At 42.4% G+C, this 24546-nt stretch overlaps 1 protein-coding gene across 1 annotated transcript in view; it reads right to left on the reverse strand.

Moving 5' to 3' along the window:
- SNX30 (sorting nexin family member 30) overlaps positions 1-24546 on the reverse strand; it is a 52068-nt gene that overhangs the window by 11819 nt on the left and 15703 nt on the right. The window contains exons 2-7 of the mRNA XM_063320587.1: positions 19881-20069; positions 13597-13707; positions 9730-9888; positions 7175-7370; positions 6328-6527; positions 870-956 (exon numbers count right to left, since the gene is read on the reverse strand). Coding sequence (XP_063176657.1) covers positions 870-956; positions 6328-6527; positions 7175-7370; positions 9730-9888; positions 13597-13707; positions 19881-20069 — 942 coding nt within the window. The remainder of the gene's footprint in view (positions 1-869; positions 957-6327; positions 6528-7174; positions 7371-9729; positions 9889-13596; positions 13708-19880; positions 20070-24546) is intronic.

Genomic DNA, 24546 nt, shown 5'->3' on the forward strand with positions numbered 1-24546 from the left:
CTGCCAGCAGTGGGGCAGGCAAAAGACCAAAATACAAGAGCACCACAAGATACCCAAGACACTACTATTTGTAGAGTCACAGACACAAGACCAGAAAAACACTGTCCTCTTCAGCTTCTTAGATTAAAGATGTTATATGAACCTCCTGTAAGATTATTGCACAGTAGTCCTAATAATGGAAAGTCATCCATTAGTTAACATAGATGAAGAGGAACTAAAAAACCCGAAGCAGAGGAAGGGAACAAAACCTGTTGTCATTGTTGGTTAAGGATACAGTGATTTAAGATAGAGCTGTTGCACATTACTTCATGCAGAAAGCAGGTGGCAGCATAAGCACGCCAGTTTACAGCTTTGCTTCTGCATGAAGCCCAGCCAAAACCTGTCACCCAGCGACAGCTGCCGTGTCTGTTCAGCATCACACAGGAAGGGCTCCTTAGCAGGAGGGGCAAAACATGGAGTCTTCCACAGTCAAAACAGGTGTCCTACAATACAATTCAGCAGTGACAGAGCTAGTACCTTAGCTCAGCTAGCTGACGTACTGCTAAATCACCAGGGACTGTTCTACCACTGCTTCAGTCCCTGTCACTAAATGCTGATTGCTGGCTGTTGTTCAAGTGTTACATATCGGAGCCATCCTGCTCCAAATGGCAGGCAATCAGTAGCACAGAAGTTGCTAGACAGGTTATATATGTTCATACCTAGGTTTTTATTTCGTACCAGCTTGCCTACAACAAGCTTCTGTTCTGCCAGAAATTGCTCATACCGCAAAGAAGGAGCCAAACCCAGACAAAGCAAGTTCTGTTTCTCCGTTCTTCTCAGCTAGTAACTTAAGTGCAAGCTGGTTTTGTAGAGTAGTTTTAAGTGCTAACCTTTGGACGGTCTTCTTTTTTCAAGGCTACTGCTTCCAGTTTTGCTTCATACTCCGCTTGAACTTGGTCTCTCTTCTTCAACACATTCTATGGGCAAGAGAAGAAACAGTTGTGAGAAGGATCCTCTTGTTTCTTCCCTCCCCAGCCTGCAAGAAACTGCGAAGTGATAGAGCTTAAGAGCTAACTCAGTCTGATGTCAGACTTTCAGACTTGCTTTGTCCTAATTTGCATTATTTAGGAAGTAGCTTTTAAAAACAAAGAGCACTTGCTCTCCAGCAGCTGGCAGGGTCAGATAAAATTCAACTTTTTGATAAGCTGTAAGCATGCAAGATAGAAGCTGTGGTGTAACCATGAACATAACCCTGACTAAGTAAATTCAATTCATGAGTTGACCTATTATTAGCATCATAAGGATATAAACAAAGCATTAAAGCTGTCAAGAACTAGTGCAAAGCTTTTGATATCCTCAAGCAGCAGACAAACAGCATGGGCTAAGGGACAGGAAGGCCACTACAGAAGGTATTCCATCTTCCTTTTCACTTGCTAAGGCTCCTCAAAGTCCTTTATAGCAAGCTGTTACATTCTCATGTTAGAACAAAAGCAAGCATTGCTTTTAGATGAGTCTGGGGGGTTTGGTTGTTGGTTTAATTAAAAAAATCAAAATGACGAAAAGCACGATTTACATGAAAGGCACTGAACTACCTGAGTGACTCTCACAAGCAGTAAACATTTTACTGACAGAGTATTCTCAGAATAGACAGCAAAAGATGCTACCTTTATCTTTGGTTATTTGTAAGTGTGCTACTATCTCCACTAACTTTATACTACAGTCTTATAATTTAAAAACAACCACAGAAATTAGTCTTTTTAAGAATATACTACTAAAAAATAAGCAGTTCTGTGTCAGCAGAAATGGGCAACTTAACTTCAGTCTTCACAAGGAAACAACTAGTAATTTTTTTATAGGTCAGTTGATGCAAAGTTTTTATTAAAAATGCTCAGAGGGAAGACAGCCACTCACAGCTGAGGCACATGTAAATTTGAACTTCTCTTGCAGCCCACTTGGCCAGTTCATGCTTGCAGTCTTCCTTTCTACCACCCAGAAGGAATTACCGCATTAGGACAAAAGGAGGTAACTTGTCATTTTAACAGTTTCAGACAAGGCTAGTAGTAAAGCAGGACTAGTCATGCACACTGATGCCTACAGAAATATCTGTGTTTAAAGATTAGTTCTCAGAGCTCTAAGAGCCAGTCTAGCCAAGATCTGTTTCCTAATTAAAGATGTACAAACCCTGTATCTACTAATCACCATCTTCCCCCTCCTCCCTCTTAAGTGAGGGGAAGTTCACTAGTGCAGTTGCTGTAGAGATACAAGACATTGCCATCAACATTCTTAAAAACCTCAAGTCCACGATAAACAGGAATGGCACCCCATCCATGAAGCTGCAATTGGTTTAGGCAAAAAAAGGGGGGCAAACTGGAAAAATTCACCTTCAACAGCTTAACACTCCCTTTTGTCCCCAAAGAGATGCAAGCAAGCATGCCACTGGTCATGTTTGCTTGAAAAACCACTGCATTCCCTTTCCTTTTGGAATCCAAGAAACTATGCGGAATAGCCCTTAAGTGACTGAGGTTACCAATGCAACAAAAGCCTGGGAGATTTAACCGGTATTTCTACTTCGTATTGCTTCTTGAACCTGAGTCAACTGAAATTTCTTCTCAGATAAACAACCACCTCCAGCAATTGCATTCAGCTTTTCGGAGCCTGGAGTTAGTGCAGTAAGCTGGATCTGCGCCAGGAGCAGCCAATGATTAACAGGCATCAGCAGAATGGATTCGAGGGGCAGGTGTCTTATTTCTCCTTAAGTGCTCAAATCCATCCACTTGCAGACCGTTAACAATATGCTCCTGAATAATACAGCTTTAAGTAGCCATTAATGGCTGACCTGTAAGTGATGAGAAAAAAATATTGCCTTCCCTTTCACTTGTCCCATACGTGAGAGGAAGTGTTTCCTCTAGCACCTCCAGGCAATCTCGTCCCAGTTGTAGATCAATGCATTAATGCTCCAGCAGCACCTCTGAAAAGCTCTGTATCGAGTACCCCCGGACTTACCACAACACATGCAATACTTAGATTAGTTAAGACCTCACTTAGAGAGAAAAAAAAAAATTCAAAGTAAAAAAAATAGTTGGAACAAACCAACAAACAAAAAACTCACACACCACATACCAGTTATTTGAGCACAGAACTAAAGCACTAGTCCCTGTACAAGAAAGACTTAGCTTGCTTTCAGTAAGGCAGGTCCTTCTCCATTTTCTATTCAGCTGAAACATTTCACCTTGGCTCATATCTCAGAAGGAGCTTCTGGAGCTTGCCATCAGCCTCCCTTCTCAAATTGCGATTCTATGCCATGTGCACATCACATACCTTGCTACTACAACTAGACCTCACAAGAGGATCCTTATTTACTGCAAGCCTTTAGAGAGACAGCTAGTTATACATGGGGTGCTTGCTTTAAACATACATTAAAAGTAATGCTCAGGCACACAGCTGGGGACTGCATCATCCAATAAGCCTTTCTGTCAGCGTTAAACATAGAATTCATATAGCCTTTTAAGATCAGCATTGAATTATGTAGAATGGAGTTTGTCCTCTGCACTTGCCTCCCTATGGAACACCAGCGCACCACAAAAAATTGTGATACCGCACATTTGTCCACAAGGGCCTCACTGCACCAGGATTCAAGACATCATCTGGCCACCTCATACATGGCCTGTATTTTAGAAAAGGTCTCTCCTAGACACTACCAGAATGTATTTTAACTCAAGCCCACAATGCCAGCCTCTCCCCACTTCTGGAAACCTTTCAAATGAACCCAGAGACAGGGCTTCCCTGGAGTCAGCCAGTACTTGTTTCAACCAGAACTACTGGGCTTTGGCTCCATATATGCAGTTCCCTCAGGCTGCCCTCCTCAGTTACAGCAGTGCTCCTGAAGACACTAAGGTGAACATTCATCTCTAAAATAGTGAAGATAACCTCGCAGTTCTTACTCTGAGGACAGTCACCCAGCTAGAGATTGCTCTACAAATCAAGTTCCTGTACCTATATCTGGGGTACAGTGTGCAGAGAAGGCTATCAAGGTTACACTGAACTCCTAGCATCTAAAGAATTACCTTCTATCAAGTAACCTATACAAAAGCTGTGCTCAGAAAAAAACAAAACTGACTTGAATTTCACAGCAGCTGATGAACAGGACTGCACTGCTAGAGGAGAGACATCCCTTTCAGCAGAAAGCCTCCTGCACGCCAAGAGTAGACTCCTTTACAGTTACTTCCTTGGTTTTAGGGAGTCTGGAAAGACAGCTCTGTAGATGCTTACTACAGAAATAGAAAATATCAGGCTGTTGCTAGCCTAAGAAAACTGCACTTCCTGTCTGAAACCTGAGGCATTTCCAGTTTTGGTATTCAGGAGGGAAAGATAATAGGAAGAGTCTGTCTTGGTTGGCAATAGTTTTCATTCTTGATTTTCAGACAGAATAAAGCTAATGAGATGCCCATGCTGGACACTAAGCAGCATAATTCTTATTTGCTATTAACTGTTATTTTGCAAGTGTGGTTTCTAGATCAAACCAGTTCCAAAACACCAACACAATAAGTATTTTCAGTCCACTACCAGAGAATAAATGACAGGAAGAGTGAATCCTTCAGGGCACTAGAAAGTCAAGTCAACAGCCTAAAAATTAAGCTAAAAAGCAAGTGTTTCCTCAGCTGAAGAGGTACTTCAGGCAGTTAAACACCACTTAACCACAGGGAGAGCAACATTAAAGACCTGCAGCTGGGCTACCTGTTGGCTTGGAGACTGCACTTAGTGTCTTTGCCATCATCTGACAACAGCCCTTTTAGAATGGGGCTGTCTCCAAGCCATCAGGTAGTCTAGCTGCAAGTCTTTAATGCTGCTCTCTCTGCAGTAAGTGGTGTTTAACTGCCTGAAGTACTTCTTCAGCTGAAGAAACCCTTGCTTTTTAGCTTAAAAAAAAATCTTCCCCTGCTACATTTGTGAAAAGCACCTCTCACAACTCAGCTTGCCACTCCAGATGCCATCTCCAGTAGGCCGTGGCAACTGTGGCATCAAAATGCCAGATGTTCTGGGCTAAAAGCTTTAACAACTAGCCTCGTGTTCTGTTTATTTATAAGTACACACCCACCCCCCCTCCTACAGAATAAAGGTAAGTCTGAACATCCTCGGTCAAGGCTTCCAGCTTCCAGATACAGCTCAGGGTGTTCCAGCAATGCTTGGGTGCTAATGGTCCTGTAAAGAAAATGCACCTCGTTTATGCTAGGGTCAACGACTACATGACTACCATGACTACAAAAGCAAGAAGTAGGCAATTAGTGCAAAGCCTTCTGCAAAATACTTCAACCAGGCAAGTCAAGAGCCATACAACCAGCAATCTGAAGCTGGGGAAAGACATTTGCAAGTGTTTATATTCTCAGTTTGAGAAATACAGAACAACTAAGATTAAGATGGAGAAGGACAACTGTTTTCAGACTGTAGGTTTACAACAGGCTATTAGGTCTCTTAAGGACTGCATACCATAGCCTTGTAATGGTTGTTCCAAATGGAAAGTCCTCAGAAGGAACTTGTCTGTTAGTAACCTATAGAGGGACTGCTAATACATACTGTACGATGGGCCTGTGGTGAAAAGCTCTAACAGCTGAGCTGGAATCCTTGGTTTCAGTTTTCAATGCAGTTAACTCAGTGATTCTTTTCCCCAAGCAAGGGTATTGACTACCAATGCTCCTTTGCTTCAAGAAAATAACTGCATTGAAGTACCTTTTATTATTTCTGCACAAGCAGTAAGATACCAAGTTCTTACAACATCTTTAAGCAGTTACTTGGCATGCAGAACTTAACAGAACTTTACAATAGACACATCCTGCCAAGGGTATGGGGATGAGAGAGTAAACAGTGTCTGTCATTTGGACACATGGTTCTAGAAGCAGCCACCCAATCCTGCTACACAGAAGTGACAAAAGCTGCTAATGCTACCTTTTCTGCAGGGCCAGACACTAACTCAGTAGTGAAGAGCTGAGCCACGACTGACATTCTAACAATTCAAAGACAAGATTCCAGGCAGCCACAGGATGCCTCCTATGAAGTACCACCTACCACTCCAATGAAGGAGCAACTCTTCAACACTTTGTGTGCACCTCAGCATTGCTGACCTTAACTTGACTGAGTAGCAGAGCAGAGAGGTAATGCTACCCATGCAGTACCCTACTACTAAACATACCTAGATTTGTTTTGATTATGAAGATATCATCCTACTTCATGTATGATTTACTTCACCACTTTTCCCACCACCAACACTTCTCACTGCTAGAAGGAATCAACTCGCTGATACATCATTCCATGCAAACACAATGACAGTGTCTTCTGCCACAGGGCTCTCTTTACCTTCATCGACTCCGAGTACAATATATATTCCCTAAGCACAGGCAGGAAGTCTTCTGTCATGTCTTCACTGAGTTCTTCAAGAGCTGTGCAGCAGTTCCCAATACAGGCAGACACCCCTTCCAGTGGCTCCGATAGCTCAACCTCCAGCCCTCCCCAGGTTGAATAAACAGGCCCATATTCTCGTAGTTCCACCAAGTATTCTGCAAGAGGCAGATGGAAAAGTAGATTAACAGAATAAGAGTCAGGCACAAGGATCTGCAAACACTCAGACTAAACAGGAGAAACTAAGCTTGGCAAACATCAACTCCCCCAGGCCTCAAGTCCTGTGTTGCATTTGCATCTTGACAGGCAGAGCTCTATGGCTGCAGAGGTGACAGGTCCAAGTTGCCTTCTGCTTAAGTGACCATTCCTACAAGCGTCCAATAAAGAGACACTTGCATCTGTGCAGTAGCCAAAGCAATTTTTTAAAAGCATACATAAAATTTGGCTCTGCTATGACAGGTCTGTAAAGGTTACCTTCATCTAGGAATTCCATCTGTACTCCAAATGGAATCTACAAGTTTCCCCCCCCCCCCAAAAAAAAATAACTCTAATAAGAAAGTAGGTTGGTGTAACAGTAAGAGTGACTTTAAAAAAATATTTGGAGAGTTGACCGAAGATAACATACAATACTCTGTTAGGCTTTGGGCTGGTTTTAAATCTGCAAGAGGCATTAGATTTTGCTCTGTGTATGGCTCGTTACAGACCAGAATCATTGACACAAATCGTCTTGGTCATGACATCATCCACAACAAGATACAGAGCACTCAGACTGAAAGTATTATGACAGAGCACCTTGTGTTCTTACCCAGCTGTTCCTTGATAATCCGTTGTGCTATTCTGTCAATGGTACCAAGTTTTAGAGAGAACGTGTCTAGGTACTCCCCAATTGCTGCAAACTCCAGTGGACGACTTCTTAATTTGTAGCCTCCTGTGACATATTTGACAGACTCCCCCATCTTTGATAGCAATGCCATTCCTTGCTTTTTGTAGGCATTAAGATCCTAGAAAGTTAAAAAAAACAACAAACAGATTAGAAATATTTCATATATGTGTTGGAAGATTATTACAGTGAAGGATACTTTCCAGTCAAGATCAAATCTTGTGAAGGCAAGATATGACGTGACATGTAGGCTTGGACAAAAAAAATCTCACTTTGTACAAAGTTGTACAGCTGATCACAGTTTCAAGACTACCTCTAGGTAGAGATAAGCTATCCAGGAGAACGGTATGAAGTACATTACAAATGAGTAAGTGGTCCACCTTTGCACATGGCCAGACTTTCCCATGTTCTTGTACTGTCTCCAGGGAAGTAGTGATATTAACAGCTCTGTTTCAACCAATACTGTTCATGCCATTCATCCACACATACTTTTATGCCACAGCGCACAATACCAGTATTATGCAAATGCACCAGCTGGCTCTGATGACCTAGAACAGAGCTAAATATTGCATGCCTATTTGGTCAGCAGCCTCCTCACACCAGTTGTGTGGTCAGAGATGGGGCAGGGGAACACTGTACACAGAAAAAGCGCAGCATGGGGAGACTATCACAGCTTCTCTGCAAGACAAACTGCAGCTCAGGCTAGGTCAGATGTAGCCATGGTGCCTGCACAGAAAGCCTAAACTTCCTTGCTAACACTTTTCATGATTGCATAAATGAACATACAGACAAACTGTGTTAACAAGGTTGTTTACCTACAATCTTCAGGGGATTTCACTTTTCACCTTGACAGCACATCAGAAAAAAATGGTTTTAGTTAGACAAAAAGCTGTCCATTTTGCATTTTACTCCTTCCAGCAGGGGTCCCTATTCAACATCTCAAAACAGGCTTAAGAGCTATAACTAGGTCATCCTATGCAGCCTGAGGAAGAGATGTTTTCAAGCCAAGTAGACCTGTAGAGGTCAAGAATCAAGACACGGTATTACAACTAGACTAAAAGCTTAAGCATTGTTAAAAAATACAATAACCATCTTCAAAAGATGTACTACAGAATTCTTTCCAAGTACTTATGTGTAAGTCAAACGTAAATCTAATTAAGAGTACCTGACATCTTAGCAGCTACTATAATTTTGAATTATGTTTATGTTTAAATGCAGTGGTTCCTTGACTCTTGCCTCTGTCTGTCCTAACCACTACCTGCAAGCACGCATCAGAAAAAGACCTTGAACTCAAAATAATTTACTTACACTCTCAAGCATTCTGGCCCATTACTGGTCCAAATGAAGAAAGGCTGGCTTCTCTTTTTCAACCTGGAGGCAGTCTCATGACTTTCTGCAGTAACTAAATTCTGAAGTCTAACACACTAAACTGACACCTCACTGCTGCAATACAGCAAGTTCCAACACTAAAGACAGCCAGAGGAACACATGTCCTTTCTCCTCAAGCTCCCTGGATGCTCTGTGTTCTCAAGGCAAGCCCTGCCAGGGGTTGAGGATAAAGCCCTTGTCACTTATTTTACAGGGGTGGGAGAAGACAGCTTAGCAGCTAAGAAAGTTGATTATCATGCTTTGACAGCTGAAAAGCAGAACAAAGCTATCTGACGTTTAACTATCAAGGTGCTAAACAAATTCTGCATTTCTGGCTTGCTTCAGTGGTTAAGTTCACCATGGAGAGGAAATAAAAGGGAACTGGAGATTGAGTCTCACATTACCAGCAAGCAGAGCATGAGCCTTAAGTGAGCTCAAGTTAAGTGTCACATTTGAGTGAGCGAGCATAATGTGACACTGGAAAGACGTGCTTTTATAGCTCTCTCACTTATCAGGTCGAACCCAAGCATGACTGTAGGTCCTCCTAGACTTATTTAAAATGCAGTTCAAAAGATAGCCAAAGAAAACTGCACTGTTGCTGGATGAGTCACACAGAAGATGACTGAGAACAAACAAGAATGAGGCCTTCACACTTAATTTTGAGGGCAACAAGTGCAAGCAGTACGAAGACACAGACAAGAAAAAAGTAAAGAAATCTGCAGGCTTTTGTGCAAGATAGATCTCTTCTCCCGCACTTCCCCCCTCCCCAAAAGAGAATTTCACAAAGTTTACAGTTTTCTAAATTATGTACGTCTCTTAAAAACAGAAGAGTACATTTGAGACATAAGGATACAAAACAAGCAGGTCTGAAGAACTGAATTTGTAAATCTGCAGACCACTCCTCCCTTCAAGCACAGAGAACCTGTACAGTTGTCACACACAGGGGTCTGTGACACACAACATTCAGGGTCCCCAACAACTCTCTGGTATTTTAGGGGAAGATCTGACCTGCACGTTTTATTAATGCCTTTTTACCTCATTTCAAACGAGACTGCAAAGGTGCCTGTTCTGTTGTCCCTGCCAATCATTGTATTTGGAAGTTACTGGCTTACCTTGGCTGTGAGAAACACGTTGAAGTGCTCATTAAAAGAAAGCACCGGGTGATCAGTTATTCGCTTCAAGAATTTGTCTAATGCTTTCCTTCTTGTCTCCACAAATTCTTCAGAAAAGCGATCAACAACACCCTTCACCACAAATTTCTCAGGAAGAGGCTGTCACAGACAAAAAAAAAACCACATAAGATACAAAAGACCAAACCTTGCTTCCGGTATTTGGAAACATGCAACGCAATCAATCTGTAGTGTCAGCAGGAGCTGAAATGTTGTGTTTGCATCATCACATGGGATGCAAGACCTGCTCTGAATTACCCTTTAGCCGCTCCGGCCCAATGCTAGCAGTTCTGCTGTGTGGTTTCTGAGAGCAGAGCGCCACACCAGTGAAGCCCAGTCAGTACTCACACTGAGTACTCCTAGCAGAGCTCAGGGTGTTTCCCCCTACTGCTATCCATAGTCAAGCTCCAGCTCTAAAGGAGACGCCAGCAGAGCTGCGCACTATTCGCTACGGCAATGCGCACGCACACACCCGCCCCACAATGCTGAAGCAATGCTGCTCCGTCCTAGGAAGCTCAGAAAATTCTGAGTAATTTAGAGCTCCTGGACAGCCTGACAGTCTTAGTGATAGCCTCACAGTGAGCAAAGACAGACAAGCAGGCTTACCACAGCAATTGGTCAAGTAGTCCAGGCTGGAGCTTTCCTGAAGAACTTGAACATTCAGTCATCTACCATAGCCAACATTCCTGAGCATGTTTGTGTAAGTGACAAAAGTCTGCCAACAGATCTACTCTTTCATCTTACTCCTATTTCGATTCCACCACAGTGGAAGACCGCAGTTCAGCCTAACATGCAAGCCCAAGTCTGCCTCCAGACTAGCTAGTTCTGCATTCTCTCCTGCTGCACTTAGACATCAGACTTCAAAGTACCATTTGAGATGGAAGATAAATCTTAAAACTTCAGCATGGTTAGTCTCAGCTCTACCATCAGATCTGCTTTTGGTCTCTCTAGACAGCATGGATTCCAATATTAATTTCAGTTTTAAAACTGTGCTTTGCATTTTATTCTTGTGAAACAGTCCACCCAGATAACCTGTTTACTCTTAGGCTAGGAATGATATTTTCACCCAATTCAGGAATTGGGATTCTCCCCTGCAAGTAGTCTTTGTCACCTGAAATCTGTGACAAAAGTAATTCAAAGAAAAAAAAAAACAAAACAAACCTCTGTTTGCATATGCCTTTCCCACCAGCCCTAGCTGATGTGGAATGTTTTCCACATCATTTCCTTCCTGTGGAACATGAAGATTGCACCTCCTAAAAAAACCCAGACAGCATGGCTTAGCTGCAACACAGCTACATTTTGACCATTACATTTAGTTCTTACATTTTAAGATTTATCTTGCTGTGCATAGCATTCAGATCAGTCATTCTAGTTAAACCAGTGCAAGGTACAGTCTAATTAGACTTCTTCAGAAGAATAATGCTTAGTGCAGTAGTCTTCAGGGAAGAGAAACTCTCTTCACTTGTTTTGTAAACTTTAGCAGGGACTCTAGGAAGTCACTAACCCAGCAGAAGGGTTAGTGCAGAAGGAGAAGTACAAGCTGGAAGACTAGTTTAAAGAACCCTAGTTCAACCAAACACAGGGAAAAACTGTTACTGAATAATCACTAAAGTTTGAGCATTTGAGACCCACAGAAAGTGCACCTCTATTACAGAGACTTCTGCCATTTAACCTGGTTTTAGCTATAGCAGTATAGTCCTTTACATTTTAGGCCTTTGGAGGTCCATCCAAAATAATCAGTACACACAGCTAGCAACTGATATCCTGCTTTAACTGTGTGTTACTTATCTACCTTATAGTCTTCCAGTTTAATAGTCTGCCTTTCCCTGCTGTGACATGTAAGTAGAGTTCACTGCAGTCATAAATGGCTTCAAGTATCCAAACTTCACCACCCAAAGACAAGATCAATTGGACACGTTAGGCTTATCTTTCTAGTCTAGAGACAGATCTGAGAGCATTTTTACTGTTGTTTGCAAGAACCGATTAGAGTAAGTCTCAAATCATTAAAAAAAAAAGTAAAAATCAGTAACTTAAGAGACAAAAAGGAACCCATATTCATTTTAGTTTGGGCTCCTAAGTGTAGTCTATCATGACTCACTGCACTGTGAAGACACATCATTTGTTACAGGAAGATTTCAAGTGGAGTCACTATACCAAGATTAAGACAACAATCCCCTTCCAGTATTTTGTTAGACAGAAGGCCTCCAGGGACAGCAGTATCTCCAGTTACAAATACAGATAACTGATTGTCTTGAAACATCCCTTCAGAATACACTTGAGTCACAATGCACCTGAAATGGCCTTTAGCTTCTATTCCACATTGACTTCTAGGCAATAAATACATAAAGCATTCAGCAATCTCCTCACCATACCACTGGAGAAGGTTAATAGGAAATTCCCTAACTGCTAACTTGTGCAGACAGGTAAAAGAGGGCAGTGCATTCTTACACTTCCAGATTTTCTAGAAGAGAGGCACTTCAGAGATTGCCTTGTTTTGCAGCCAGTTTCATGTCCAGTATCAGAGCCACTTGTGCCAAATTTGCTGTTCTGTGTGCAACAAATTCCAGGTCACCGCAAAGCAGCTTGATTCCCTGGCTGTGACTCACCTTCTGCCACTAGACTATTATTTATTGCCTTGCAGCCTTCAGGCAGGACTGGCAGCCTTGCTAGTACAGTCAAGAATCTGCAGAAGCTTAACCTTGATAGTTCCAGCTGTTCAGAGAACAGTGAGGGAGAAAAGAGCGTCTGGGCAGCTAACACATTAATCTCATGTCTCCACCTTACCCCAGCAAGCTTGCTCCCTCTCCTTACCCCTCAGTAAACATATTTGCTGCCAGTTACAGGTGTCACATGATTTTGTGAAGTATTTCTTGTCTTTGAGAGACTGAGCTATATTTCACTTAGAGGCAAGTCCTAGAGAAATTAAGGACTTAAATAGCTCTCTACCCTGGAACAGCCTAACTGAATAGTCCTCACACAGCCTAGTCCTTGCTGAGGGAAGGAGAGCAACCTCCCCCCCATCCCAGATGGGCAAGTTAAGGTATGCTAGCAGTGTTGTTATTTCCTGACGATTCACCTCCTACAAGCCTTCTTGAATTTCTTTGTTCAAAAGAGCTGATGGTGGTGATCTCTCAGGCTTCCTACCTTTTCACATCTTCTACAATATGAACAACAGACTGCTGAAGATCAGTATCAGCCTCTTCATATGACATTAATGTAGTCAGACTACCAGCTTCAGCAACAAGGGGTGCAGTAGTTTAGCTAGTCTAATTAGCTAAACTTATGCCTACTGAAAGCATGCAATAGCTACCAAGTCAGAGGCTAAGATTTGTAAGTTTGTGCTATTGAATATTAGCACAAATAGTTTTAAAATACTCTTTAAAACCAGCTCAAAATACCATCTCAAAAACTGAATGAGACTAGGACCTGAAGTACCTGTGTGACTTTTCATAATCCTCAGACATGAGACTTATTCAGATAGGAACGTAGATGTAATAATTGAGAAAACAGATGAAGCATATTCCATCTATGCCACAACAAATGCAGTCAGTGTGTATATTGCCCTACAGAAGGCTGCCAAAGCTCGTGCCTCAGGTGTGCCACCGAAGGTAAGTCTAAGCTTCATAATCAGTCAAGAATGGGAAGCTCTTCCCACTCCACCAGAAGACAATGAAGTACCATATTTAACTCTAAATATTAGAAGAGAATGAAATACTGTATTTGAATCTAGAGGGACACATCACCAAAACAGCACCCTTGCAAGACAGATAGAGAACTGTCCTTAATAGCAGATTCTTGCTTACTACCTACGGGAATGAGATGTGTTGGCTGAGACTCTTCCAGCTTGTTTCTCAACCAGTCGAAGTCTTGGTACCGCCGGCGGACAGAATACTCTGGCAAATCAAACTCTGCTCGTGTGGTCTGAAAAAGAAAAACAGGATATGCTTAGTGTGCACCGAAACCTCTCACTTCACAGCATAGCAGCAAATACAGTACAGCCATCACTGGTAAGGGTGAGGCCACAGAAGCCTTGCATGTGTACTCCATCCCAAAAGTCGTGTTTGCGGCCAGCGTGAGAGAAAGATCCTCTGGCCTTTCAGGCACGCAGAAAGCAGTATGAAAAATTATTACTTGGAGCTGATGTGTTCTTAAGATCTATCCATACTTCAATATATGTTCTGCTCAGATAAACTTTATGGGAGGAGTCTGTGGAGAGGAGACTGCTGTGCACCACGTTAATCTTCTGGCAGTTACAAGTTTGCGGGGAAGACTATATGAAATCTTCATTCTGAGGACAAGGCTATTTTAGCCATCAAGAATTAAAAGCAAAGATATTCAGTGACTTGTGTATTCTATTAGATGCATTAACCATGGGTGAAAAATGTTTCACGACTGCCCCACATTCCAGAAGTGACACTTCCTAGGCTCCTTCAAGGGTAAAAGATTAGAACATAAGCAATTGCTAGGTTTGTGAAGGACAGTTTTTGTTGATTTCTGAGAGGAAGAAATGAGTTTGTTTACATTAAGTTTGTGTATACCTGATTAGAGATATCAGTACATTGAGTTAAATCTTCAAAATTTTCATTCTTCAGCACAAGGAAATAAACTTGCCATTACAAGGTTGAGACAGAAGGCAAGTATACAGAGAAACTTCTAGCAAATGTTTTATCCAGTCCTTGAACAGCCCATAGCCTGGAAAACTAACTGCGTGGGGCTGCTTGCACAGCACATATTGCAACTGTCTAAAAGCACTAATGAAAATGTATACCAACCAGCAGTCTCTGCTATAGAGCCTGGTATTCTGATAGCCCTGATTGGAAGGTAGATGGCCCTTAAGTCCCACTGAGAAGCACAGCTCACAGAGAAGCCCAGAGCACTATATTTAGTTACTTGCAGCATCAAGACCGTCTTGCAATGAAGGTGATGCTGCAGCGCCAGCACACTACATGTCTACAGCTGGACATCAACACCACCAGCTCTCTTAGCTTTAGTGCTGGACTCGATGCCAGTTCCTGTTGCTTTGTTACTCCTAGCCACTACAAATGCCAGCTAAATTCCAGCAGAGATTTTCTATTTACTTCCAGACTGGGGGCAACTGCCACATATTTGGAGAGCCAAGTAGCAGCCCTTAAATGCATGGATAACTCTTCACTTGCTCTCTGGATAGCTCCAGCTCTTCAGTGACTGCACATTATTCCCATCGGTCCTCACTGGGAATCCTCTACAAGCTCTATACCAGAAATCTCTTCCTAAGGGGAAGCCAGCGGCCTTAACACACTATCATCAGAACAGTAGCTCTAGTATACTATAAGCAGCATGATGGTGTGATATTACATATGAAGTGGTTTGGTTTCTAGAAAAGGAAGGCATAGAGAGACAGTAAAGAAGAAATCAAGCTCACCTCCCTCCTTTGACCTGCTAGCTATGGTAAGAGATTCACACGTTAGTCCATGGACTAACATCATGAGTGCTCACCAATGGGGCAGTTGTGTTTGTAGATGAGGGACTACCAAGACCCAGATACCCACTGAGGCTTTGTGCTTTACTCAGCTACACCTCAGAGTACACCAGCTTATTTAATGTGTTAGAGTGCCACACTATAAATGAAACTTCTGTGACTTTGTATGAACCATTTTCACTTGTTTTGAGTAAGAGACTGAAAGGCATTACTCTAGAACAAGATAATTCATGCACATGTAGACAACCCTCATCAGCCAGTGGTGCCAACTGTTTTGTTCTGTTAATAGGGCAGCTATACCTGAGCCTTGCAGGAGACATCCTGAAATTTAAAAAAAAAAGTAACAATTTAGTAGGGAGAGCTTTTGTGAACTGGCTGTCACTGAGCAAAAGCTTCTTAAAAGAGATCAGAGAGTGAGTAAGTGAGAGTAATCAGGATGTATACACACTACAGCGTCTTATCCTGTAGCATGAGGATGAAGGTAAAGGCTCTCATCTGTTAGTGCTGGGAACATTATTAACCAGTATTCTGATAACAGTTAAGGAAAACTGTATAGGTACTATTTAGTCTAGAAGTAGGAAAGCACAATAAGTCCCAGTGCACAAACTTTACAGTTGTTATTGCTCATCTCTAGCAAACTGCTCCTGCTGCCTTTACATCACAGAAAGATTTGCAAAGTTTTCCATGTATCAGGTTTTGTTCCTCCAAGAGAAGCAGATGAAAATACATCATAGTCATCAGCATTTCAGTGTTTACTGTACAGGCTGTCAAATCTAGACAGCAAATAAGCTCTTCAAGACTATTTGGACAGAACATAAGGGCTCTTCAAGGTTTTAATGACACTTCAATAATGCAGAAAGAATTTGGATCTTAGATCAAACTGTTCATTAGCTTAGCACGAGTTATTTTTTCCAGACTGCACACAAAAAGGAAGAGGGTCTTGACACTGTCTGGGAACAGTAAGTAAAACATCTGTGTTTTTGACACAGTTGAGTTCCTCCTGCTTTCCTACTAGGATCCATAAATCTCATCTTGCAAGGACACAGGTCTCTCCCAAAGGAAGCTGAGAAATTTATGTGGCAGACCTCAACCTCCTAAAAATAATGGGCAAGACATTTCCAGGGATTTATTGAAGACTCCAGCACAGTTCCACTAAGTCAGCACTGCAGTATTCTGGGCTCAGTTTTACTAGCTGGAAAGCAGGAAGGATTACAGACACTTTTACCTCTGTTTTTGGAACAGTTTTGACTTGAGGCAATATTAAAGCAAGCATCAAGCCTTGGTCTTGTGTAAGACTGTCTTTCTTAAGAGGAGTTAGCAGCCAAACCTAAAGCTAGCCTGTGATGACTATGTGAAAGTATCTTTGTACCCTAGTTCTAGTCTTTTAGTCGCTACACCTGACTGTGGATTCCCCTCCATGTTACTATTTATCTGGGACAAAATCCTCAACTAGAAAGACAGGAGAACAGCAGAGGGGGAAAGGTAGCAAGGTTAGTGTTCTTGGCAGTTCATAGTTTTGTTTGCCTCAGTTTAGTCAGTTTGAAAAAGAGATCATCGCACTTAGACCTGCTCCTCTCTAGTGATCTAGCTGTTTCATGCGCTCAGGTAATCTACCCAATGCGTGCGCTGGAAGCAGGAGGAGGACAGGAAAAAGAAAACAAGACCTCTACTTCAGTATTGACTGGTGTGAAAGCCTCTCCCTTCAAGCCTGCAGAGCAACTGCATGACTGAGGAACAGCACACAGCTATTCAGACCTCCACGGGGAAGGGCACATAAGAAGGCCTTGCCAACCTAGAAAGCACACAAAAGCAAAGTTAGAAGTACACTTATGTTTCCCTTGGGACAGATGACTACACAACATAAGGGTAAGCTTTATTTTCCCCCTCCCTCCCTCCTCAGAAAGATCTGCTTGATAAAATCCCCCTAGAGTGCACATCAGTCCATCTGAAGAGCACAAAGGTGTATCATCTAGAACACCCGAAACGCTTCAATCATCACAGCCACAACCAATTAAGTTCAGGCACAAGTTTCACCCACCTTTTTGGTTTCACTAGCCTCACTAGCATAAGAAAACAGGATATGAAAGAATCAAGACAGCCAGGTCTGAATCACTGTCCCCATCATTTCGGGGATTCCCATTTTATTCTTTAAATGTGTTCATCCAGAAGACAGGCTGGAGAATGCTACCTAGCTCTTACTTGGAAGCTGCGAAAGCAGGGACACAAACAGGACCAAGTAAACTCTAAGCTTTCTTCTCAGCTTCCCTGCAAGCCATTGGTTTGGACCAAATGTTTTAGACCCATCCTCAGCCATCACCACCTGCTGACAAAGGTGTCAGTAAATGAGAAGTCTGGGGCATACTGCAAGACTTCTTTCTTGCTATTAGGATGAAGGAGCTTTCTAAAGAAAGAAAAAAACCACACATAACAAAAACAAGACTGTCGTCAGGTTACATTCTTGCCTACAGTGGTGTCCAGTCACAGCCACAAGAAACATTACAGCACTAGCAACTACATTCCCCTCTTCCCCCTAGTGATGCTGCTTTTCAAAGCAAGGAAGTCTTCAGCATAGCTCATTCTAAGACCTATGTTTATTCAAACCTTTGAGGTTCCGGTAGCATTCTTCAGCAGCCACCCCACCTCCTCATCCAGAGCCACCACAGAGACCATTTCAGCCCTTTATGCAAGTCCTCATGCAAGGCTGCAAGGGAGATGGTGGGAAGGTATGGCCTTACACTGATGACAAGAGCAAGGTCTGCTATAGACCTTTAACCTACAACCTGGAGGTGCAAGCATCACTCATCACTGTCTAGGGATTATTTCTGCACAGCTTTTTGGCAATGTTTAATTACTGCTTTCAGCTACAATGGCTGATTGGGCAATTAGCTTAGCATTAAAGAGGCCTTGTCTGTATGGCAAGGATGAGTCAGACCATTAATACTGTTAGTCTTCCAAACAGCCTTTTTTTAAACAATGGTAGATAGTGTTAGAGGTGCTGACCCTAGAGGTTAGCCAGAAGTTTACAAAAATAATAAACCCAAATAGGTGAGGCTTTCATGGTGATTGATAAGAATAAATTATGCACTGTTTCACAATAGTATTGTAATGCTATGATATAGCGGATTTATGTGCTACAGTGAGATCCAAAATAAAACAAGCGTTAACAGACAGGTAGGTAGATATGCAAAATCAGAAGTACAGGATGAGGTTTTTTTAATTTAAAAAAAAAAAGGTGCTGTTGGGTAACACACCTGCTCTAAATTCAGTAAATACCTTACCCACATTCCAGAGTTCTGCTTTAAGAAGGATGGGAACCCTTGTATGAACACAGGTTTCCAAGCAGAGGAACATGATTAGGGTGCCACTGCATAGAGATATTTTATCTTGACAGAATAATCAGGTCTTAAATTAAGGGAGAAACAATTTTAGCCAATTTTAGCCATTTGCCTGTGGAAAGTTGCATCTCCTTTTGTGCATCATATTCCTTCTGATCATGTAACAAGTTGCTCTAAGTAGAAAAATTTCCTACAATAATTCTTAGCATTTTCTAGCAGTTAACATATATCATTTCTTGCAAGATTAAGACACTCAGAGCAACAAAGAATGACAGGACTACAATAAGTGTGCAGGAGGAGGTAGCTACTATTTTAGAGAAACCACATTTTGTCCTGTGCATCCTTAAAGGAGGAAATTTGGAGTAGGCATTTGGAGGGCGGGGGAAGTATCTCTGCCTTGTAAAGGTTTCCTTATCTGAAAGGAAAATATTCTCTCCAGTATATAGTGCCATTTAAGTACGCCAGAGGAATGTTAATCTTTTTGGACAAGTGGATCAAGTGTACTCCTAGTGCTTTTTGCCTTAGGTAACTGCAAGTGCCCAAAACAGATGTCAACATCACCTAGGAGCTGATGCTAATGAGAATGAGCTAGTTAACAGAAATCAGTGTTCCAGTTGTGAGTGCAGTAGACTTTTCAGATCACTTTTCCTATTAGTGTAATTAGACTGCATTAGTGCTTGAACTACAACACATGCCAAAAAAATCTTGAGTGTGTTTCTTTTGGTAGGCAGTAGCATTCTTAGGCTACCTAGTTTCAGCAGCAGCTATACAGCCTTCTGTACCAACAACTGCATGGAAGCTAGTTTACAGCTGACGATCAAGATTATGATTTAGGTAAGTGGCTGACAGAAGAAGCATGGTAAACACTTAAAGCAGTAAGATTAAAGCATTTCAGAAAAGGACAGACACAAAATGCGAGATGCTTAACAGTGAATCAACAAGGCACATTCCCCTTCAGGGGAGGTAACTCAAGCCAAATGGGTGTCAGATTACTTTATATGAACAAACTTTCAAGTTAATGAAAGAAACTGGCCTTGCAAGTTTACAAACAGTTCTATTTAAGAGTCAGAGACAAAAACCTAAGCTGATCTGTTAAGAGTTTTCCATAGTTTCACATACTGAAGCAGTAACAGTTCTGCTAAGAGAAGTCACCCCTTCAACATATTCACGAGGTACTGAAAGGCACTAAGTTCTTGTTTTTAAGATAAGGAAATACAATACAAGGCATAGACATCCAAAAACATGTCTTTAAAAAACTCCCCAAAGAAAAACACACTAGGAACCAGAACATTACTTTGTACCTTTGTTGTGACCCTGTACGTGATATATGTCTCCATTGTGCACACGTGTTTTTTCGGATCATCGACAGTAACAAAGAGGTCTCTAGTTTCCCCATCCAAGTCATCATCCAGCTGCAGTCTGTTGAGGAGAGATGAGGAGGAGGCTGGGCTAGAAGTGTCCACAGGTGTGCCATTGGGTAGACTGAGATCCTGTATTGGAGAGGAAAAAACAGCAAGTTTTTAATAAGTGAACAGATTCACTGCAAAGTACAACATTCTCAAAGATGCCACTGACAAGCTTCACTGAGATATTAAATGGGCTACTTATTTCAGCAGCACCAAAGGATCACCCTTTTCCAGGACACCTGGGCAAGCCCCTAAGGTCTCAGCTTTGAGCATTAGGTTGTTCTACTGTTCCAGAAGTTGAAGAGAAAGCACATTACCACCATACCTCCCCCTCGTATGCACTACCTCCCCCTAGTATGGCACAACCTGGTTTCTATTCATAAGGAAGTAGAAGTATTGCTGAACCAACTTAGACTCTAAGAACAAAACAGCTAGGCAAATCAGAAGAGCTACTTATGAGACAGGCTTCAGGCAAAGTGGCAACAGACCAGCGGACTGGAATGCAGTCAGCCTTCCCCTGTGGAGACTCCTATAGTAGAGGAAGGAATCAGAGGCTTCCCATCCAGTCCATTAACTTCCAAACACTTCTGACAGCAGTCAGAGACTGACTTGCCATCACTGCACTACAGGACAGTCACAGATCATATACCCCAGCACCAGTGTCTATGCACACCTCCCTTCTGGAGTAATAAGGCCAATGAAAACACTGTGTTTTGCTCGTAGAGGTCCTCATTCCCATCCTCCCAACACCAAGATTATCATCCAGTGCCTAGGGAAGACAGAGGCTAAAAGAACGAGCAAGTGGCTATTTTAGGAAGAGACTCACAAGGATTTGGAAAGTCTGTAATTCCTTAAAACTGACTCAGCAGCAGGGGAAAAAAAAAAAAAAAAAAAAAAGAGACACACACAAAAAACCCAACCACTTTTATAGCCAACTTGGTACATTCCCACACCTTCAAGTCTCACACTTTGATATAGACCAACTACTTCCCAGAGCTAGTGGTTACTCCACTTTGCATAAATATCACAGCCACTTCACATGTGTTCTCTGCTCTGGTTTTGTAGCAAAGGGAGCTGGCAGCATGTGACAAGTTGTACAATATGTAGGAAAATCTGACAACAGTATTAGAAAGATCCATGTCTCCTCTTTTCAGAGAAGAAGTGAGGCTTTTTGTTTGTTTTAACTAGTAGCATAAGAATAGATTTATCTACACAGTGTTTCCCTTGTAAGGACAAAGGTTCCTCTGATTGCTAGACAGAGAAGCATCACTACAGCTAAGCAGCACGTTAACTAGAAGTGTTTTAGTTTTAGAATTACTGCTTAGCCCCAGCTTCACATGGTCCTTAAGCAGACAAATGAAATGTGTGATCTTAGCAAAGCAATCCTGTTTGGGTAAGGTCCTCCTCTTTCTCCATCAGTATTCCTTATGCAATTACTGTTTATGTTCAAGCTGGACATTGATAGTCCCTGTCTTCAAAAGAAGTCTGCCTTTGTTCAAGGGTTCAGAATTACAGATGAGAGCTTCAAGTTAAAGCTACTTGGAAAGGTCTACCTTTGATGATGGCTAAGAATAGGGTCAAGTTCCTACCAGTCACAAACCCATCACGGGAGTACTGGGATTTTATAGAGCCTCTGCCTCTTGCAGTCCCACAGAACTGTGGCAGCACTGCTCTTCTCCTCAAGGACTGCCTTACGAAGTAGGGAGAATAATGCTTTAGCCTAGACATTTTGTGAAAGGGGTGATCTAAACTATTGTCTACTAACAGAGAGGTGAGATGGATTCTCCCAGCTAATCCTCAGAATTGGTTGCCAACTGATGAGAGATTTCAAGTTCGACTGGCAAGTGAGCAAGAATTGGAAGGTAGGCACTCAAATGCTCTCTTAAGAGGGCAAAAGAGCAGGATGAGCATGGCACATACATGAGGCAGACAGCTTGAACTACACAAGCATCTGGCTCAGACTCAACATAGCAGAAGCGTGTACAACAGGAAGAAGCAAGGCTACAATAACTCAGCAGATAAGGAGTTCTGTTGGAGTTACACAAACAGAATAAGCAGAAGACAGGATAAGATTAGCAACAGGAGATGGCTTCAGAAGATCTGCAGTTCAGCGAGAGGGGAGAATTTGGCTGAGCACAGTAAAGAGCAAAGCAAACCCTGGGACACCACAGTAGCTGTAGACAAATGTGTTCCTGTTCCCAAAAGGAAAAGACAGCTCTTCATTGCCCATGTGCAATAAACATTAGTTTAAGACAAGTTGTGCCAGAACTACAGCCAGTCAAATTCTAAATGGAAGTGAATTAACTTGCGGAAACAGCTTACGCCTGGTTGCACAGGAGATCTCAAAAGCTTGTAACAAAACCCCTCCAAGAGAGCTTAAAGAATATGATGGAATCTGCTTAAAACATGAAAGCTCTACATCAAGGTGTCCGAATAACTGCAGGAAGGACCAAAGATGGAGATTACAGCCACTTGCATGAAGTTATCAACTTTCCTCACCAATTCTGTTGGGAGATGACAATATCATATTAGCATGTCTGGCACTTTTTCAGCAGGGCAGAGGTTTGTGAAGGCTGGAATCCACTTCAATCCACTTCAGTGTGTTCTTGCAGTCATGGGTCCTGTGGAATGTCTCAGGTCTTAAAATAAAGGCTGTATAGTTTTACTTGATCTCAGCCTTAGATGAAACACCCCAGATCTAGATTAAGTAAAGATTCTAGACTAACTCTGGCTAGAAGCAGGAGGGTGCTAGGTGTGGTGCGGGGAAAGGACAGAGGATGCCTACACTGAAAGCACTGCTGTGCTATACTGACTCATCTGCGATTGCAGAACCTTCCCCTGTCAGTCACAGCTGGCATCAAGCCCTGCTACTTGGCTAGTTTTCAGTAGTTGAAGGCTAAGTGAGAAGCTAACTATTTGTCCTTCTTAATGGGTGGAGCCTCCTAGCTAACTGCACAAGAAACAACGCTTATGACTGCTGAACCTTCGTTTAACAGTAGGCAGGATCAGTTTGCTGAAGCCTTATGCTATTGCTAGAAAGAGGTAGGCTTTGAAGCATCACAGCAGATGGCCTAACAATCTAAGCTGTCTCAGGCTGTAATCCTTTCAGCAGAGCACCTCCTCATCATGTTAACTGGCACTGGCTTTCTTCCTTGGGACTTGGATTTTTTGCAGTTGGGGAAGCAAGACTGCATCATCTGTTCTAGTCTGATTTTACCACAGAAAGAGGAGCACGTCCTGCAGAACCTAGCAGGAAAGGAGATCTGCAGCCACCTGCATTTCTACTTGTTGGTGTAGTTATCATACTCACAAGCTTATGAAACACTGACTGGTATTAATTGTTTTATATAACAAAGAGTCTGAATTCAGTGCCAGGGATCCATGGATCGGCTTCATCTTTAGTGCACCAAGTAGCTGCTCACCCACTGTTTTAAGTGCCTATCTGCATTATCAAAGCTCAGCACAGTCCCAGTCCCAGCAGGTACCTACTGCTCACAGAGCTCTTCACAGAAAAAAAAAAGCCTTTTCATCATATCACCTGTTACTCACAGTACAGTCAGCCTGCCATGATCCTGAGCAGTCCCACAGTGGGGAGGAGGCGAGACTGCTTCTGGCCTCCAGGCAGATGGAATGGAGGACAGGTTCTGTCAAGACATTCTTCAAGTCTTAGAGAATATCCATGAGAAATGCCTCAAGTTTCAAAGCTTCTTCTAAAGTAAAGGGCAAAGGTCCTTAGCCTCTGTCCCTCACCTCTTCAGGACAGTCTCATAGCTTTGTCACCTGCTGAAGGAGGTCAGGTGAAGGTCTAGCAAGGTCTCAATCACAAGCTATGGCAGAAATAGTACGACATTCAAACCTTCAGGTTCATGATCTCCTGGTTAAGTACTAGGCTTTTGTGCACAGTTGTACAACCACCCACAGCCACACTTTTCACCCATTCCTATGGAGTTTGCAGGATTCCTCAAGACACCCAGATTTATGGGTACATGAGATCAGATGACTCTAGCAGAACACGTTTGGTATCCTACAGTGCAGGGCAAGTAGGAACTAACTGTGTGTGTTGGAAATGCATGAGCCCTGCCAACTATGCAGGCTGCTATCTGTTAAGGAAGCAGTTTTACATTCGTTTGTTGTGTTATGCAGTCTAAACACCTTGACTGGTTAGCCTGCCCAGAAACAGATACTAAATCTATCCAGAAGCTCATTCCATCCAAATTTAAAATTCAGCTGAATTTTATAAACTTGAAGTCTGCATGTGAGATGCAAAATGAGTTGGGAAGTTTCCAGCTGATGTCATCTGCTCCCTCCATTCTCCCAGGAGATTTTCCAAGACTCTGGATTTACAGAGCAGCTTGGATACCCATAAAGTAAAACCTCAAGAGCTTGGTATTCAGTTTTCTGGACGGCAGCCTCCCCCAACCGAGTAGCACACACCAGAGAAGGCATCCAGGATTCAACGCTTGAAGGCTAAAAAAGGGTCTAAAATTCTGTAGGTACTGACTTATCGTCAAGTGAAGATCACACAGTCTCCTGCCAAGTTAAGTGCAGCCAGTCAATACTG

The sequence above is a fragment of the Chroicocephalus ridibundus genome, chromosome Z, assembly GCF_963924245.1.
Source record: "Chroicocephalus ridibundus chromosome Z, bChrRid1.1, whole genome shotgun sequence".
Classification (NCBI taxonomy): Eukaryota; Metazoa; Chordata; class Aves; order Charadriiformes; family Laridae; genus Chroicocephalus; species Chroicocephalus ridibundus.